We start from the raw sequence: 16,263 nt of genomic DNA on the forward strand, positions 1-16,263 counted from the left end.
GCTTCATGAGTTCGTGACGTCCAAACTAAATTGCTGACAGATCTCTGTTATCCTTTTAATGCTAACATCAGTATGCATATTCTCCATACTGTTCTCTATGTATTTCCTAAGGTATTGACAAGGAGACTTTTTATTTAACAATCAAGAGCTTCTCTAGTTGGTGATTCCCTCCTTAATTGTTGTGACCTTAATATTTGATTCGGGGAGGAGAAGGGGGAGGGGGTAATTAGATACTGGTCACTCTTAGGGTTTGAAGGGTCTTTGCAATGGTCTCAGACAAAAATATTTTTGGAGCTGACCAAATTCATGCAATTGGATCTGTTGAAGTGTCTATCTTGATTCCCTTGTTTTCCAAACTTGGATGAAAAAGTTCCTGAATGATCAAATATTTTTATACAGTGATTGTGTCAATGGAAAATATGAGGAAAGTTTTTGGAGATTCATATTGGCTGAAGATTAATTTGGTTATGAGCCCTGAATAGAGTGTGACTGAAAATTGCATACAATGAGTACAAGTCAAGTATTTAAAATATTTTTATTCATCCAAACTACAAAACTTCCCAAGAAATGAAGTACAGTTTACTCTTAGAATTACTACCTGTATGTACAGTGCATCAATTGGTTAGGATTGGTAAAATGGAATTAAGAAGGAAAACAAATTCACCTGAGTGCTAAATGGGTATGTCATATAAACATGTATATAAATATTTTTAAGTTGTGAGAAATTTCAACTTATCAGATGCAAACCAGCTGGTTGTTTACAAAGGACTGGGAACAAATGGATCTTGGGAGTAAAGAGAAACAAATTTCATTTGGAGACAGAGTGGATGGTTAGTACCTGGGAACTCTAGAACTCAATTCCAGTGCCTCCACTCTTTAACTCCAAGAGGTGATTAACATGTAAATTCTCCTTGCAATTGCAAAATGTTATCTTGCAAACAGGTTATGAGAACATACAAGCTTATCAGCTGGTGGGTGTTATTCTGATGTAACATCAAATTCTCTTGTCGGATTTATAGAGAAATGTATGGAAGTTAGTGGGGAGAATTACTAATTGGATCTTTACATTCAAAGGGTGAAGTCACTTGGCCATGGTCTTTCTGCAACTTCCAATCAAATAACATTGGAGCAATCTCCTTAAATTCACTATGGAAATCATTGGTGAAAAAGACACAAAGCTAAACTGTACATCATTCATTTAAAAGAATATACTTAATTGAAACATTTTTACCTAACTATTTGAAACCCCTTGTACAAGGCACAGAAAATTGAGGTCCCATTGATTATGTCTCTTTTCCTTTTGCTTTTTTTTTTTTGCTCTATTCAGTGAAGTTTTGTCCAGATTACATTAGACCATATGGTAATTCTTTGCCCTGATGAGGGCTGTGTCTTCCTGAGATATCTGGTCTTCTTATTCGAAAGAATGAAGTAAAAGGCACACCACATGAAGAAAAGTTAAATATATCCTAGACTCGTTTAAGTTTCCTTTTCTGAATATAATTTTCCTATGTATCCGACTGCTCTTGGGGTGTTAGTCAATTTTGCGCTAACCCCCCTCCCCCTGGTTTCTGTATTTGAGGGCTAACGATGCATTGACACCGTTGAGTGTTTCTGCTGCTTGTGAAGAAATTTTGTTCAAAAAAATTGAATGATTCGACTTAAGTTTTCGCTGGCATACAGCATTTGAATGATTCATAGAATTGTAACACATTTACCTCAGAATGTATATTTTCTTAGTTCTATAGCTTGTGACTAATATACGCCCATCTGGCGCTGTTATAATTTGTAATGGACTTTGTAAAGGAACGGTAGTTTCGCCCGTAAAGCGACCGTCCAAAGAAAATTGCTGAACTCTGTTGTTAGAATAGTCACAAACAAGAAGGTTATTAGGGCCGTCTAAACACATGCCACAGGGTGAAGTGAACTGTCCGTCTTGATTCCCTTTTTCGCCAAACTTGTACAGGAAAGTGTTTGACGAATCGAATGCTTTTATGACGTGATTGTCTCTCTCGGCTACCAGGAAAATGTGTTTGTAAGGAATGCAGCTGCTTGGTTTGCTAAGATTCTCTGGACCATTGTCTCCTATTGTGAATAGAGCTTCGCCCTCTTTTGACATTACTTGAACTCTATTGTTAGAGAATTCACTGACAACAATATGTTCTGTATCGTCAAGGCAAATACTAACTGGATTATGAAAGTGTCCTTTTCCCTCACCTTCTTTTCCAAAGGTTTTTACAACAGTTCCTGTCTGGATATTTATTTGTTGAATTCTATTATTTGATCTATCTGCAATAAGAATTTCGTTGTTGTTTAAAAATGACACTCCAGCTGGATATTTGAATTGTCCAGGATCTGCTCCTTCTTTTCCAATTTGTTTTAAACAGTTCCCATCTTTATTGAATACAAAAACACAGTGTCCAATATTATCTACAACAGCTATGTCGCCTTGCCTGTTTACAGCGATTCCAGTGAGTCCCTTGAACCCCTGCCCTTTGTTGAACTTCAAGTCCAATTCACCGACCACGACAAGTTGACGTTGTTTCACTGCCAACGTGAACGGAGAGGTAGAAAGCTTTTCGCCCTTAATCTTCACCTCAACGCTGTAGGGGCCAGGCACTATAGGTGTAAATTTCAGCTTAAGATTGCCGTCTCCTTTTTCTTCAACACATACGTTTGTAACATCTTTGGTGGGTTTTATCAGCAATTCAACTTGCTCTTTAAGATCGGCCTGGTTACAAATCTCTCCCTCTGCTGTTTTTAGGCATAACGTAAACTCTGCTTCTACACCAGCCTGGAAAGTTTGATCCAGTCCTTCTACAGTTGATGTAGCTGCTTTTGCCGGTTTCTCGGTGAGTTGAATAAAACCCAGTTTCAAGTCTTGTTGAGATGCCGCGGTAAATTTGACAAATGTTGTTGGATGATGCCTTGAAATCTCAACTCCACGAAGCTCTTGAAATTTGTGCTTCAAAGTTGTCCTGGTCTTTATAATATCCCAGCCTGGGCCTCTGTGCACGAGATTTTCCGCAAACTGAGCCGCTTGGTGTATTTGTTTTACCAGCGATTCCAGTTCTTGTTTAGCCGAGTTAATTTTCTCTATTCTCTCTCTACGCGTCATTTCTAAGGAGTCTAAGAGTTGTTTTTCTTGCTGTCGCGTCTTTGTGATCACGTGTTGAGCTGCCTCATACACTTCTTGTTTAGCGATTGCGATAATCATTTCCACATCCTCAGAGGTTTTCTCAAGTTTTCCTATCTCTTCTCGAAACAAATTTACCTTTTCCTTGATAGTGTCGACGTTCAACATGATGTATTTCTTATCCTCCTGCACTGCCTTTTCAATAACGTCGAACTCATGGCCTCGGTGATCTTCGGCGAAGCAAACAGGACAAATACACGCTTCACAGGAAGAGCAGAAATATCGTAGTCTTTCGTTCTTGTGTTGCGAGCAAAATGGCGGCCTCAGCAAGGCCTCGCGATCTTCCGTTTCAAGAAGACCTACCAAACTATTTTGGTAAAAGCTGGTGGGTAAACGGTCGAAGCGATTACCTTCTGGTAGATTGATTTCCGCCTGACACTCGGGGCATCTGAATTTGCCTTGTCTGTGGGTTTTTGTTGCATGTTCCTTCAAACAATTGCAACAAAAAGTGTGGAAGCACGATATTATTTTGGGGTTTGTGTAAGTATCGAGACAAATTGAACATGTGACTTGTTTCTTGAGGTTTTCCACGAGAGGTTCCATCATGATCGCCTTGAAGTACAGATTATTGAAGCGACGAATACAAACAGATAATTGTGAAATCAAAGATTTAATTTTTAACTACGAGAAAACAGCACAAAGTTCATGACAGCTGAGTTTTTGCGGCCAATCACATTCAAGGACGTAGTTGACCTTTTTTGTAACGTTATGTCAGTGTTGTTTCCTCGTGTAAAATGAATAGACTTAGTCGGTCGGGCTGAAACCTTGAAACCGTGGAAGGCTCCTTTAAAATGTTATCACAAAATGTCTGAAAGCTGATTTGCTGAGACTGATGACATTTTTTATTAATCACGAGGGATTTTTTGGTAATCAAGAGGGCATGATTACTTAATGCTGATTGAGCCTTTTTGATGTTTGCGGCAACGGTTTAATGATTGGAATTCAACTGAATGAAGCAGTGTAACGTTATTAACTGTATTCAGCCACATATGCAGGACTATAACTTTCCAGCAGTTTTGTCACGCAGAGCGCTCAAAGACTAATTGGATAGGCTAACGCCAAAACGGTCTGTCGCGTTCACGAGCAACAGTCGTTTTTGGGTCTACCCTCACCCCGACGATCATACAAATCATACAACACAATCGATTCACAACAAGACAACAGATCCGTCCTGTGCGGTTAGAGTGTACGTCTTGGTCTTAAACTGTCATCGATGTCCCGTTCGTGTAAAACAATTTTGCCGGTGGCTTTCTCTAAGAACAGAAAATGTTTTAAAAATATTGGAACAAACAGCCTTTGTTTCCGATTCCTAGAAAACAATACAAAGTCCGTGTGAGCTGATCTATTTTTGTCTTGTCACTTTTGTTTGGCTTAGTTGACCTTTTTGTAACGTTAAACTGATTATCTCGTGCGTTTTTAAAAGTAAATATCTATTTGTCTGAAAGCTTTATTGTTAGAAAATCCGTTGTTTGAGTTTTATTGTTAATGAAATAGCAAATAATTCATGGCTTGTTACTGAAAGGAAAACTTCGGGGTCTTATGGCGAGGAGAGATTTAGATAAGCAAGGTTGAAAAGCGCTAAACGTGCTTGAGAGACTCTCATCATTTAACGATATTATCGCCCTTTATTGTTCTTATAAATGTGTTTAAAGCTTCTTTCCCTCTTCCCCTTGTTTTTTCATCAACTGTCAGATTCGGTCTTAAAGATTGTTCCACACTCGTGAAGGACTAAATTTACAAATTTTGAGCAGTCTACGTACAGGCGACGCTTCTTTGAAATATGCTTTTACTATCAAACAATTTGTTGAGATATGCATTTAATCCTGTGAACCCGTAACATTTTTGTTGATAAAATTGTTGCTTGCACGAGTTTTTGTAGAAACGGTCGTTGTCGACAGGTTGTTCTCTAAAGACTGTTTGTGTAAGAAATTTGCTTTAAAATATGAATGATTCGACTTTAGTTTCTGCTGGCATACATGCAGCATTTGAATGATTCGTAGAATAGTAAAACATTCACTTCAGTATATATATTTTCTTAGCTACAAGGCTTGTGACTAGTATACGCCCATCTGGCGCTGTTATAATTTGAAATGGACTTTGTAAAGGAACGGTAGTTTTGCCCGTAAAGCGACCGTCCAAAGAAAATTGCTGAACTCTGTTATTGAAATAGTCACAAACGAGAAGGTTATTAGGGCCGTCTAAACACATGCCACGGGGTGAGTTGAACTGTCCGTCTTGATTCTCTTTTTCGCCAAACTTGTACAGGAAAGTGTTTGACGCATCAAATGCTTTTATGACGTGATTGTCTCTTTCAGTTACCAGGAAAATGTTTTTGTAAGGGACGCAGCTGTATGGTGTGCTGAGTTTCTCTGGACCACTGTCTCCTATTGTGAATAGAGCTTCGCCCTCTCTTGACATTACTTGAACTCTATTGTTGGAGAATTCACTGACAACAATACGTTCTGTATCGTCAAAGCAAATACGAAGTGGATTCTTGAAGTGTCCTTTTCCCTCACCTTTTTTTCCAAAGGTTTTTACGACGGATCCTGTCTGGATATTTATATGTTGGATTCTATTATTTGCTTGATCTGCAATAAGTAATTCGTTGTTGTTTAAAAATAACACATCATATGGATATTTAAATTGTCCAGGATGTGTTCCTTCTTTTCCAATTTGTTTTGAACAGTTCGCTTCTTTATTGAATACAAAAACACAGTGTCCAAGATTATCTACAACAGCTATGTCGCCTTGCGCGTTTACAGCGATTCCAGTTTGTCGCTTGAACTCCTGCCCTTGGTTGAACTTCAAATACAACTCACCAACTACGACAAGTTGACGTTCTTTCACTGCCAAAGGGAATGGAGAGGTAGAAAGCTTTTCGCCATTAATCTTCACCTCAACGCTGTAGGCGCCAGGCACTTTAGGTGTAAACTTCACCGTAAGATTTCCGTCTCCTTTTTCGTGAACAGTCACGTTTGTGACATCTTCGGTGGGTTTTATTAGCAATTCAACTTGATCGTTAAGGTCGGCCTGGTTACTAATCTCTCCTTCTGATGTGTTTGGACACAAGGTAAACTCTGCTTCTACACCAGCTTGGAAAGTTTGGTCCAGTCCTTTTACAATTGATTCAGCTGCGAGTTGAATAAAACCCAGTTTCAAGTCTTGTTGGGATGCCGCGTTAAATTTGGCAAATGTAGTCTGGTGATGTTTTGGAACTTCAACCCCACGAAGCTCTTGAAATTTCTGCCTCAAAGCTGCTTTGTTCTGCATTATATCCGAGCTTGAGCTTCTCTGCACCAGATTCTCCGCAAACTCAGCTGCTTGGCTTATTTGTTTTACTAGGGATTTTACTTCCTGTTTAGCCGCGTTAATCTTCTCAAGTCTCGACATGCGTGTTGTTTCCAGGGATACAATCGCTTCTCGCTCGCGCTGTCGAATGTTTGCTATCATTTGTTGGGCTGTTCGCGAGACTTCTCGCTTGGCTGTTGCGAAATTTCTATCAAGCTCAGAAATCGTTTCTTCGAACTCCTTGATGACTTGACAAAGTTGGGTTTCTTTTTCCTTGATGATCTTAGCGCCAGACATGATGTTTTCTTTTTCGTCGTATGCTGCTTTGTCGAACAAAACGGCGATGTGGTTTTGATGATCCGTGACAATGCAGATTGGACAAATGCAAACTTGACACTGCGAGCAAAAGAACCGTGTGACTTCTTTCTCGTGGAACTGTTGTGAACAAAATGGCTGTCGCTTCAGTAGTTCTTCGTAATCCTCTTCTTTAAAGTCTTCAACTGGCGTGACTTTGTGTCCCTCAAACGTTGCAATCAGCAGTTGATGCGCATTGAAACAATCCAGGCACATGAATCGTCCGCAATCAAAGCAATAGTACATCTGAGAGTTGGTTTTTCTGCAATGGGAACAAGCAATGCTACTTGCATCACCACTTTGTCGAACGGCGAGGAGACTCGACAAACTTTTGTGGAAAAAACTGATGGGCAAATGGTCGAAGCGGTTTCCTTCCGGTAAATCGATTTCCGCGTGACACTCCGGGCATCGGAATTTTCCTTGCCTCTGGCTCATTATCGCATGCTTCTCTAAACACTTGCAACAAAACGTGTGAAGACATGAAATAGTTTTAGGTTCGGTGTAAGTATCAAGACAGATTGAGCAAGTAACTTGCTTCTTGAGATCGTTCAAAAGAGACTCCATCTTCAAAGCGAATCAAAGTAGACTGTCAGGAGACTCTTAATACAATGGCTTGAAAGAAGATATCATTTTTAGGTTTCCATGAAAACAGAACAAAGTCCGTATCGACTGATTGCCACTGACCAATCAAACTCTTTGTTTTGGCTGACCTTTTTAAACCCTAAAGTGATATTCTTCTGAAAGTCACGGTTTGGCAATTTGTGAAAAATTTCCTCCTAATTTTTGAGGATCTTCATTTGGACTCTGCCTTATACTTGCTCATTCTTTGGTTTCGACTTTTTATGTTTTCCTATCTTACCTCATTTTTTCCCTTAGAATGCTTTCAGGTGAAGTTAATTTGTCACTCCACAGGAAAGGACTTAGTAAAATTAAACTTAGTAAAATTAAAAAATATCATAAAAATGTTTTTTAACATGGATGATTGTTTCTATAGTTTTGGGGGCTGATGGAAAAAAACAAAAAGAAAAGAAAAAAGAAGCAGTGTGTGATGTTTGTTGCAAATTCCGTGCGAGAAGAAACAAGGTCACGCATTGTTTAACTTCAGGCGTTCAGCCGAAATTATTCAAGTGCCTTTGTAGCAATTCTTTTTGACTTCGTCCTTTTAGAGGTTCTCTTTGGCAAGTCACCTCGTCAAGTTATCTATTCAAGCAAGAAGCTAATCTTTCCTTAGCTGTCTTGCCTTTTTTCGGTATAGCAATTGTTAGGCGAGAAAACGCGAAGCGAGCGCGCTCGAGCGATCTCGTGCGAAAGAAAAGGAATACAAATCACTACCCACAGTCCCTTGCATGTGCAACCGTTAAATTTTCCGTTGAGGCTCCTATGTCTTTCGTGCTCTGGGCGGGGATTTAAATCTGTGAAGGGACAAGGGAAAAAATTTCAGATATTTCAGTTAGTTGAGCCGGGCGATTTGTCAAGGAAAAACGTATCACAATTTTTCCTCCACACTGCCAGAGAAAAGTATTAAAGGGAAAGCCTGTAGCATGCAGCTTCATTTTTACGTCGTGTCAAAGCTAGCATATACAACTAGTACATTTAACCTTCTATTTTTCGTTTTATTCACCAGGAAGTGAAAACAAATCCGAATAATTACGACGCGTGGTTTGATTACCTTCGTCTGATGGAAAGTGAGGCAGATCCCGATGCAGTGAGAGAAGTTTACGAAAGAGCCATCGCCAATATTCCACCCGCCGAGGAAAAGCGTTTATGGAGACGATACATTTACCTGTGGATCAACTATGCGCTGTACGAAGAACTTCTGGCCAAGGTTTGTTCTATTTTTGCAGCTGTTGGCCTACGCAGATGTAGATCAAGTCTGCAGAAGAAACTGACTCGTATAAGTTCTTCATCTTAATCCGGGTTTTGTTACCTAAGGTGGATTAGAGCGGTTTTGTCAATATCCTTCCATGGAAAGCTAGTCCATCTTAGTTCACCCTACTCCCCAGGTTTGTTTTTATCCCTCTCCCCTCCCTGACGATTTCCTTAGGTTTTCATGGCAGTTCACTAGTACTCACTCGGACTTGTACCCCCTGGGTGAAAAGAAGCACTACAAAATTAAAGTTTAATGCTTATGAACGGAACACAATGAAGGGTCGAACACAGACCTCTAGTTCCAGAGTTTAGCAAGTGAACTATTAGAAATTGGTGCCAACGCTTCTCCAAAGTGCAGAGGTAAATTTTATTCCACATTGAAAACTTAAATTTTTCTTGTATCCGTCTGATTCTTGTTGTTACAGGACATGGACCACACAAGACAGGTGTATCGTGCATGTTTGGATCTTATACCACACAAGAAGGTAAACAACTGTTGAGAACTACCTTATTTGCAGCGCGTAGCGGTTGTTATATGCTGTACTATACTACTGCTTGAACATTACAACGTTCCCTACTCTGTCTGATTATTTCTGAAACCCTAATTCTCCCAACTAATAACCAATCTTTTCTTTGTTGGGTACTCATAGAAATTTAGTGTTATGTCAGGACAATGTTCCCAAGTCTATAATCCCTTTACGTCTTCATTTGGCTTGACAGAGTAAAACTTAAACTAGGATTTTTTCATGTTGTTGGAAACTTTGCTTTTCCATTTAAGTATTATTTTGTTGTCTTTAATTTGTGCTCAAAAGGATAAGGAAGGTTTTGGATATATTTCAGTTTCTTTTTAACGAGATTAAGCAGTGAACGTCTGTTTTTTATTTTTTCATTTCCAGTTCACTTTCGGTAAAGTCTGGCTGTTGTATGCACAGTTTGAAATCCGCCAGAAGGATCTCAAGGCAGCACGGCAGGCGTTGGTGAGTGTCATGGGAGATTTCATCATCTGGATGAGTGGCGGGCGGGCGTAGTCTTGCTCAAAAGTGGGTGAGGAGGGAACCGTTTGCAGATCAGATTGTGTTTATTCTCTTTCCGTCCCGGGTCATTGTGGCGTGTTCTTTTGCAAGACAGTTACTTTCACAGTGCCTCTCTGAACCAAGAGGTATGATTGGGTATCGGCGAACTGTTTGGGAAAACGTTACGAGGGTACTTGGTGCAAAGTTGACTACAGTGGACAATACTTGAGATGGCTTGGTGCCAACGAAAACGAGCTTGGGTGGTAGAAATGCAAAGATTTGTTGTGAACAAAAAATCATGATCCGCCTAATCCATTAGCGCGCTAGAGTTCCACGACTCTTCCCACGAAATTAATGGTTTACATCGGCGAAGATAATCGCGGATTTCTTAGAATGAAGTTACTATGAGTAGTGATACTCTTCCTGGATATGTGGTAGTTCATCGTAGGCTTCCAACCTCCCCCCTCCCCCCTCCCCCCTTAAGGCCTACTGAATGGAGGGAGATGGAAGGAGGTACTGTGTCTCATCAAGACATAAACAATGGGACATCGTTTTCTCCTGGCCCCATCCAACAACATAAAAAGTGGCCTGGTCAGGAACTTTCAATCCGTGTTCCAGCTTCCCGAACTGCCAGTCCAGTCCATTGGGCCTCACACACGCTCTGCTAATGTATTATTTGTGTTCGTCACAGGGCACAGCGATCGGGAAATGTCCCAAAGACCGACTCTTCCGAGAATACATCGGTCTCGAGTTACAGGTGAGTTGAAAGATTATGAAAAGGAACTCTAAGGAGTTGAGACCTTAATCTAAAAATCTTTATCGAAGTGATTTTCTAAGCCTTCCCCCTTCCACTCCTTAACCATTTCAATTCGTATTTTTTCTCGACTTTTTGTGTTTCTTAGAAATATTGGTTACTTTTTTAGCTGACACGAATGGCGACTCCGTGGCGGTGTCTCTAGTTACCCTTTGTGATGCAAATTCTGCCTCTTTGTCCGTTTTGCTTTTAACAGCTTCGAGAATTTGATCGCTGTCGTAAGTTGTACGAGAAATTCCTGGAGTTTAATCCTGCAAATTGTACCACATGGGTCAAGGTTAGGAGAGAGTGTTTTATGTTATTGTTGTTGAGAAGTAGTTGTTTTATTATTGTTTTATAAGTGTGCCGCACAATTAACTATAAATGGAGTTTGACAAGAACAAAACTTGCCGACGGAAGGTTATCGAACTGGGAATGAAGAAACTAAGAAACGTTTGAGTAAACAAACGTAAGAACAAACACGTAAAATAAGGGCATGAATATTATTAGGGACCTGCAAATTGTACCACATGGGTCAAGGTTAGGAGAGAATGTTTTATGTTGTTAAAGTAGTTGTTTTTTATTATTGTTTCATAAGTGTGCTTTTCTGTGAACACTTGCAATTAACTATAGATGGAGTTTGACAAGAACAAAACTTGAAAACAGACGGAAGGTTATCGAATTAGGAATGAGAAACTAAGAAACGTTTGATTAAACAAACGTAAGAACAAACGATCGAAGGCAGGCCTGGATCGAAGGAATGTCCAGTCGCGCGCCCACACGAATGAACAAAAACAAAACAAGTAAAATAAGGGCATGAATATTAACAAACAGGGATCTTGGGCGGTTAGGACGGCAACGCTGAGGGAGACGTCGATCAAGAAATGAATTTATCTTTTTAGTTAAGATTTTGCAAATGGCTGGACGTGTTTATTGTCTCTTACGGCACTACATAAATAATTTGCCTTCGGAGTTTCTTTTCTCAGACCACGCAAATTTTGGTGATTTCACGTCGTTGTTTTGCAGAGGAAGGCTAAGAAATGTACAAATTTTAAATCGCACGAGCTGAGCTATTGTTCTGCTTATTAGATCTTTTGTTTTTCCACTTCCTCGTTGCTGTCGACGTTGGGGTTAGCTTAAGGTTCCCAATGATCAAGCTAAGGGAACGAAATTAAACCGACGATATGTTTATTAAATGTGCGGCAGTCAAGGGAGACTATGTGTAAGATATGTGAAGAAGGAAAAGTACCGTAAATAGTTTGGGAAAGGTAACAGATTAACCCTTTAACTCCCAAGATAAGATTGTCAATTCTCCTCTCTAGCTGCAACACATTTCCTCGTAAATTCGTTGGGAGAATTGGGTGTTAGATCAAGATATAGACTTCTACCTGATAAGTTTGAGTTTGCTGGATAATGTGTGTTAAACGATAAAAATAGAACGATATTTAATCTGAAATATTGTAAGGGTTTCCTTATATTGGTGTTGGGAAAAAGAATGGAAATATTATATTACTTTAAGCCATTCGATACAAAAATTATAATAAGACAGGTTGATTATTTCTTATTCCTTTTGGCGATCTCATCTAAGTACAATTTCTTTCACCTTTTTCTTATTGCGGTTGTAAATTTGGTACGGAAACAGTCGCTCCGTTTCTACGGTGATTAGATCTTGTTGTACTATTTTGTGATAAGCTATGTTTTTAATTATGACAATTTTCTAGTTGTAAATCTCTCTGGTAAAAATTAACCTCGCACAGGAATTCCTGGAAACTCCTGCTTCTTATATTATTGATTACTATCAGACTGGTTTTTTTTTTATCCAATTCTAAGTCAAATTCACGATTCCAGAATATTTCTTAAAGTTTGAGTGAACACCTTCAACACCTCTTTTTAAAAAGGTGACTCTGATTGTAAATAGCTTATGCTTTTTCATCTCCGCACTGAATTTGTAATCATATCAAACTCTTTCCCCAGTGCGACGAACATTTGTTTTTCTCGGTTCCAGGTGTACGCAACCACTAACCCCACGTAATGCGCATGCTCTCCGTTACGAATTTTCAAAATAGCAGACAGGCCAAAGAGGGAAATGAAAAAAAACAAAGCGATTTTGCAATGAACACTCAACATACACCCTCGTTAGAAAGGCGAATCCACGGAAGAAAGATACAAAACTGTATGATATTGAGATTGATATGATATTAAATCGATACCGAGGACCCGTTTCCAACTTGCTAAGAAGTGCATTTAGTTGCCTTCCTCCACGATTACTAGCTTTTTTGACAGCTTTCTGAAGACAGAATACTTTCTTTCTGAAGACTTCTGATATACGGCTATTGATTATTACACCTCGTATATCTGATTGCTCAAACACTTTGTTTACGATTGTTGAAAGGAACGACTCATGGTTCTCCGTCTTTGTCTTTACATTGCTTTGAAGTAGTATAGATTAGTAAGCTGAAACGAAAAATTAATCAGGGAAGTTTACGAAAAATCCAGCGAACAAGCTTAAAAGGGGCATTTATTTAGAATTCATATTTCAACGAACATCACAAATCTTACCTGTTTATCTTGTAAATAAACGATGGCAGATTAATTCTCGAAGCGCTTTCTGAGTTTCCCGATCCCTCTCCTACTGCTTTCACGCTTACAAAATAAGAAAAAATCAAAAGGAGGAAATAAAGCTGTTTTGAAACGCGATTTGACGAGCGTAAATCTGCTTTTTGTTCGACACTTTACATATCAAAACAAAGGAAATTTGTTCCTCTTTTTGATTCTGACGATACATTTTTAGTTTGCGCCTGCGTAAAAGAGATATCACCCGAGACCCTTCGCTCGGTCGTGTTTTGATCAAAAACGGCTTGTTAATTTCACGCAACCGCTCGGAGAAAAGGTAAAAATGACGAGGGAAAAAATTTCACTTTCAAGTTAGAAAATTAGCGAAATAGAAAGCCACAATATTATAGTTTAATATTTCAGAGGTACATTGAATGCTTTTTCCGTAGACAATCCGCACGATGGAAACCATTCTTGGTGATGCTGACAGGGCACGTGCGCTGTTTGAACTGGCTGTTAGCCAACCTTTGCTTGATATGCCCGAGGTAATGTATTGCAATGAAGGGTGTATTTAACTCAACGCACGGCATATTCTGTTTTATTTGTTGCCAGTTCCAGGCTTCAAACGGCGGCTGTGGGAAGACCTGCGCGGTGTTTCCATTCCATCTCGGAAGAGTAACAATACTTTTGGTCTTTAATTGTGCTCTCGAAATTAGAACAAACCTCGACAGATATGCAAATTTGTGGAACCTGTATTAAGCGGCATCGTATTTAGCGGTCGGTTGTCAAAGTCCGGAATTAGTCTCCCCTTAATTACTGTAATTTTCACCTTGGATTAAAACCGGAAGTTATGTTTTCACGAGAAATTAGTAGTTCATCATTTTTTCATCATTGTAAGCTGAGGAAAAGTCCTCTTCTAAAATTATCACCACTAATGGGCGTTACCACCAGCGCCTTTGTTTGGAGGCTTGGCATATTAACTCCGACCACGCTCCTTTAAATCGTGACGATGGCGGTTTGCTTCCTGGCGCCTATTTACACCTCGTCCAAAAAAAGAAAAAAAACGCTAATTAGTGATCATATAAAAGGACCTCTTGTTGCAGCATTTAGATCACCCCTGATGAAGGCACTAGACAGGAGTGTCGAAACGTTGGGTCTATGAGTTGTAACTTCTTGGTTACATTCATTAAATCTGTAAACCAGAGTAGCATCAAACTATGTCTGATTGTCCACCAGGTTGCCGTGTGAACTTTAATATAAGTCCTCTTCTTTTACTCAGCTTTCACGAAATTTCCCCTCGTTTCCCCCTCTTTGAATTGTTCAAATTATTTTATTAAAACATCTAGCAGCAAGCGAAGAACTGTAGTTTTTTTTTGTTCTTAGGTTTTATGGAAAGCTTACATAGATTTTGAGATAAACTTGGAAGAGTACGACAAAACACGAGATCTGTATGAGAGGCTACTAAAACGAACGCAACACGTCAAGGTAGTATTTTTTAATTATTTTTCCCTAAATTCGATCTCTGCTATTTTGTTGAATCTCTTTTGCAAGAGTAAATATTTCCATTATTTCTTTCTATTCGAGTATGATCGTTTTTAGTGCCTCGCAAAAGTGTAGTGTGTCGTTAATTTCATCATTAACCGCGAACATGTCGAAGCAAATTTGCAGCCATGTTTCCCTGTATTCGCTTTCCTTGTGCAAGGCTCTAGTTTCCGTCTGTGATTCTCCTGAAATGTTCTCTTTATAGGTTTGGATTAGTTTTGCACAGTTCGAGGCCTCTACAGCAACCGATGAAAGCGTCATACAAGCAAGGTGTGTAAAAAGGCTATCCTACATTCTCGATCGAGACCGTGACCATGGTAGTTCATAAGTGGAAAGCCAACGGTCACGCAACGCCCGCGTTCATAAGAGGAAAGCCTATAGTCACGCAACGCCCGATGAACCTTTGCGGAGAGCCCCAGAGCGGACAACTCAATGGAAGATTTATTTGTTCTGTAGGAGAGGATTCATGATGGAATATTTAATTTGAAATAGTTTCTACTGCTTCAAATGCTACCAAAAAATCTGTGAAATTGAATCCTCACCGTTCTCTATTTTGTTTGTACTATAAATATTAATTTTCAGGACTGTTTACGAACGCGCCAGCAAATCTCTCAGAAACGCAGAGGAGAAAGAAGAACGAGTGATGGTACTGGAAGCCTGGAAAGAGTTCGAGGTATTATTAAAATTGGTTGTACGAATAAAGAAACTTTTTTGAAAGGTCGAATCCGATTTAATTTTATTATTTTGATCCTCTAGGACGAATATGGAGACGAAAGCTCACACGAAAAAATCAAGAAAAAGATGCCTCGTCGAGTAAAGAAGAGGAGAAAAGTACAAACGGACGACGGAGTAAGAAATCTCTCCAAACGTATTCAAATAACTTCGATCGTCTGTCGTCACGCAATCCGTTGCCTAAGCCAAAATGTCGCGTGACATATCGATTCTGTATTCAGTTTGCTTACGATTTTTGTTCCTAATGCAGCTGTTATCAGATATAATTCGTAGCCGCGTGTATAATACTTTATCCTCACTGCAATTTTCTTTTCTCTTTGTTAGATTTTACATTTTTCTATGGAGATTTGAAACACTATTAAAATATTTTTCCTTGCGGTCAGACGCTGGATGGGAAGAGTACTATGATTACATCTTTCCTGACGATGAAGCCAACATGCCTAACTTTAAACTGCTCCAGATGGCCAGGCTTTGGAAAAAGAACCAACAACAAATGGAATAATTATTTGTTGTTGTTGTTGTGGCTACTGGTTTTTTTGCTGTCGTATAAATATCACTAATTGTGTGCAGAATGTTTACTAAACAATAGAATAAAACTTCAATCTGTTCACTGTAAAGTGTTGAAGTCAGTCCTAAAGAAGTGGTTTTGTAGTTTGACAAGGGGTGGGGGTGGGGTAGAAGTATTAGAGGGGGAGGTGTAAGGGGCACAAATGTGGCTTCATGAGTTCGTGACGTCCAAATCAAATTGCTGACAGATCTCTGTTGTCCCTTTAATGCTAACATCAGTATGCATATTCTCCATACTGTTCTGTATGCATTTCCTAAGGTATTGACAAGGAGACTTTTTATTTAACAATCAAGAGCTTCTCTAGTTGGTGATCCCCTCCTTAATTGTCGTGACCTTAATATTTGGTTCGGGGGGGGGG

The 16,263-nt window shown here is 39.4% G+C and overlaps 3 protein-coding genes across 4 annotated transcripts; 1 reads left to right on the top strand and 2 right to left on the bottom strand.

The window, feature by feature from the left end:
• Position 1: 1 nt before the first annotated feature.
• LOC136277736 (tripartite motif-containing protein 2-like) lies at positions 2-3,972 on the bottom strand. The gene has a single exon (XM_066160339.1). It carries the CDS (start codon positions 3,737-3,739, stop codon positions 1,712-1,714), a length of 2,028 nt encoding a protein of 675 aa, XP_066016436.1. The 5' UTR covers positions 3,740-3,972; the 3' UTR covers positions 2-1,711.
• On the top strand, positions 757-15,928 carry LOC131776787 (crooked neck-like protein 1). 2 transcript variants are annotated; one of them, XM_066160343.1, is made up of 12 exons: positions 757-889; positions 8,460-8,660; positions 9,130-9,189; positions 9,601-9,681; positions 10,409-10,474; positions 10,728-10,808; positions 13,513-13,608; positions 14,447-14,548; positions 14,811-14,875; positions 15,188-15,278; positions 15,362-15,454; positions 15,662-15,812. In XM_066160343.1, exons 2-12 carry the CDS (start codon positions 8,514-8,516, stop codon positions 15,686-15,688), a joined length of 909 nt encoding a protein of 302 aa, XP_066016440.1. In that variant the 5' UTR covers positions 757-889; positions 8,460-8,513; the 3' UTR covers positions 15,689-15,812. The 2 variants fall into 2 exon arrangements, with proteins under 2 accessions (XP_066016440.1, XP_066016439.1); XM_066160342.1 differs by lacking the exon at positions 757-889 and adding an exon at positions 5,273-5,409 and having other exon boundaries at positions 15,717-15,928.
• LOC136277735 (E3 ubiquitin-protein ligase TRIM71-like) lies at positions 4,855-7,399 on the bottom strand. The gene has a single exon (XM_066160338.1). The coding sequence runs from the start codon at positions 7,397-7,399 to the stop codon at positions 5,207-5,209; it is 2,193 nt and encodes a 730-aa protein (XP_066016435.1). The 3' UTR covers positions 4,855-5,206.
• Positions 15,929-16,263: the final 335 nt, after the last annotated feature.

This window comes from Pocillopora verrucosa, chromosome 13 (genome assembly GCF_036669915.1).
Source record: "Pocillopora verrucosa isolate sample1 chromosome 13, ASM3666991v2, whole genome shotgun sequence".
Taxonomy (NCBI): domain Eukaryota; kingdom Metazoa; phylum Cnidaria; class Anthozoa; order Scleractinia; family Pocilloporidae; genus Pocillopora; species Pocillopora verrucosa.

Coding starts and splice junctions, on each gene's coding strand:
- LOC136277736 (XM_066160339.1), bottom strand. CDS start 3,739: ATGATGGAACCTCTCGTGGAAAACCTCAAGAAACAAGTCACATGTTCA.
- LOC136277735 (XM_066160338.1), bottom strand. CDS start 7,399: ATGGAGTCTCTTTTGAACGATCTCAAGAAGCAAGTTACTTGCTCAATC.
- LOC131776787 (XM_066160342.1), top strand. CDS start 8,514: ATGGAAAGTGAGGCAGATCCCGATGCAGTGAGAGAAGTTTACGAAAGA. Junction 13,609..14,446: donor CTTTGCTTGATATGCCCGAG/GTAATGTATTGC, acceptor TTTTGTTCTTAG/GTTTTATGGAAAGCTTACAT. Junction 14,876..15,187: donor GAAAGCGTCATACAAGCAAG/GTGTGTAAAAAG, acceptor ATTAATTTTCAG/GACTGTTTACGAACGCGCCA.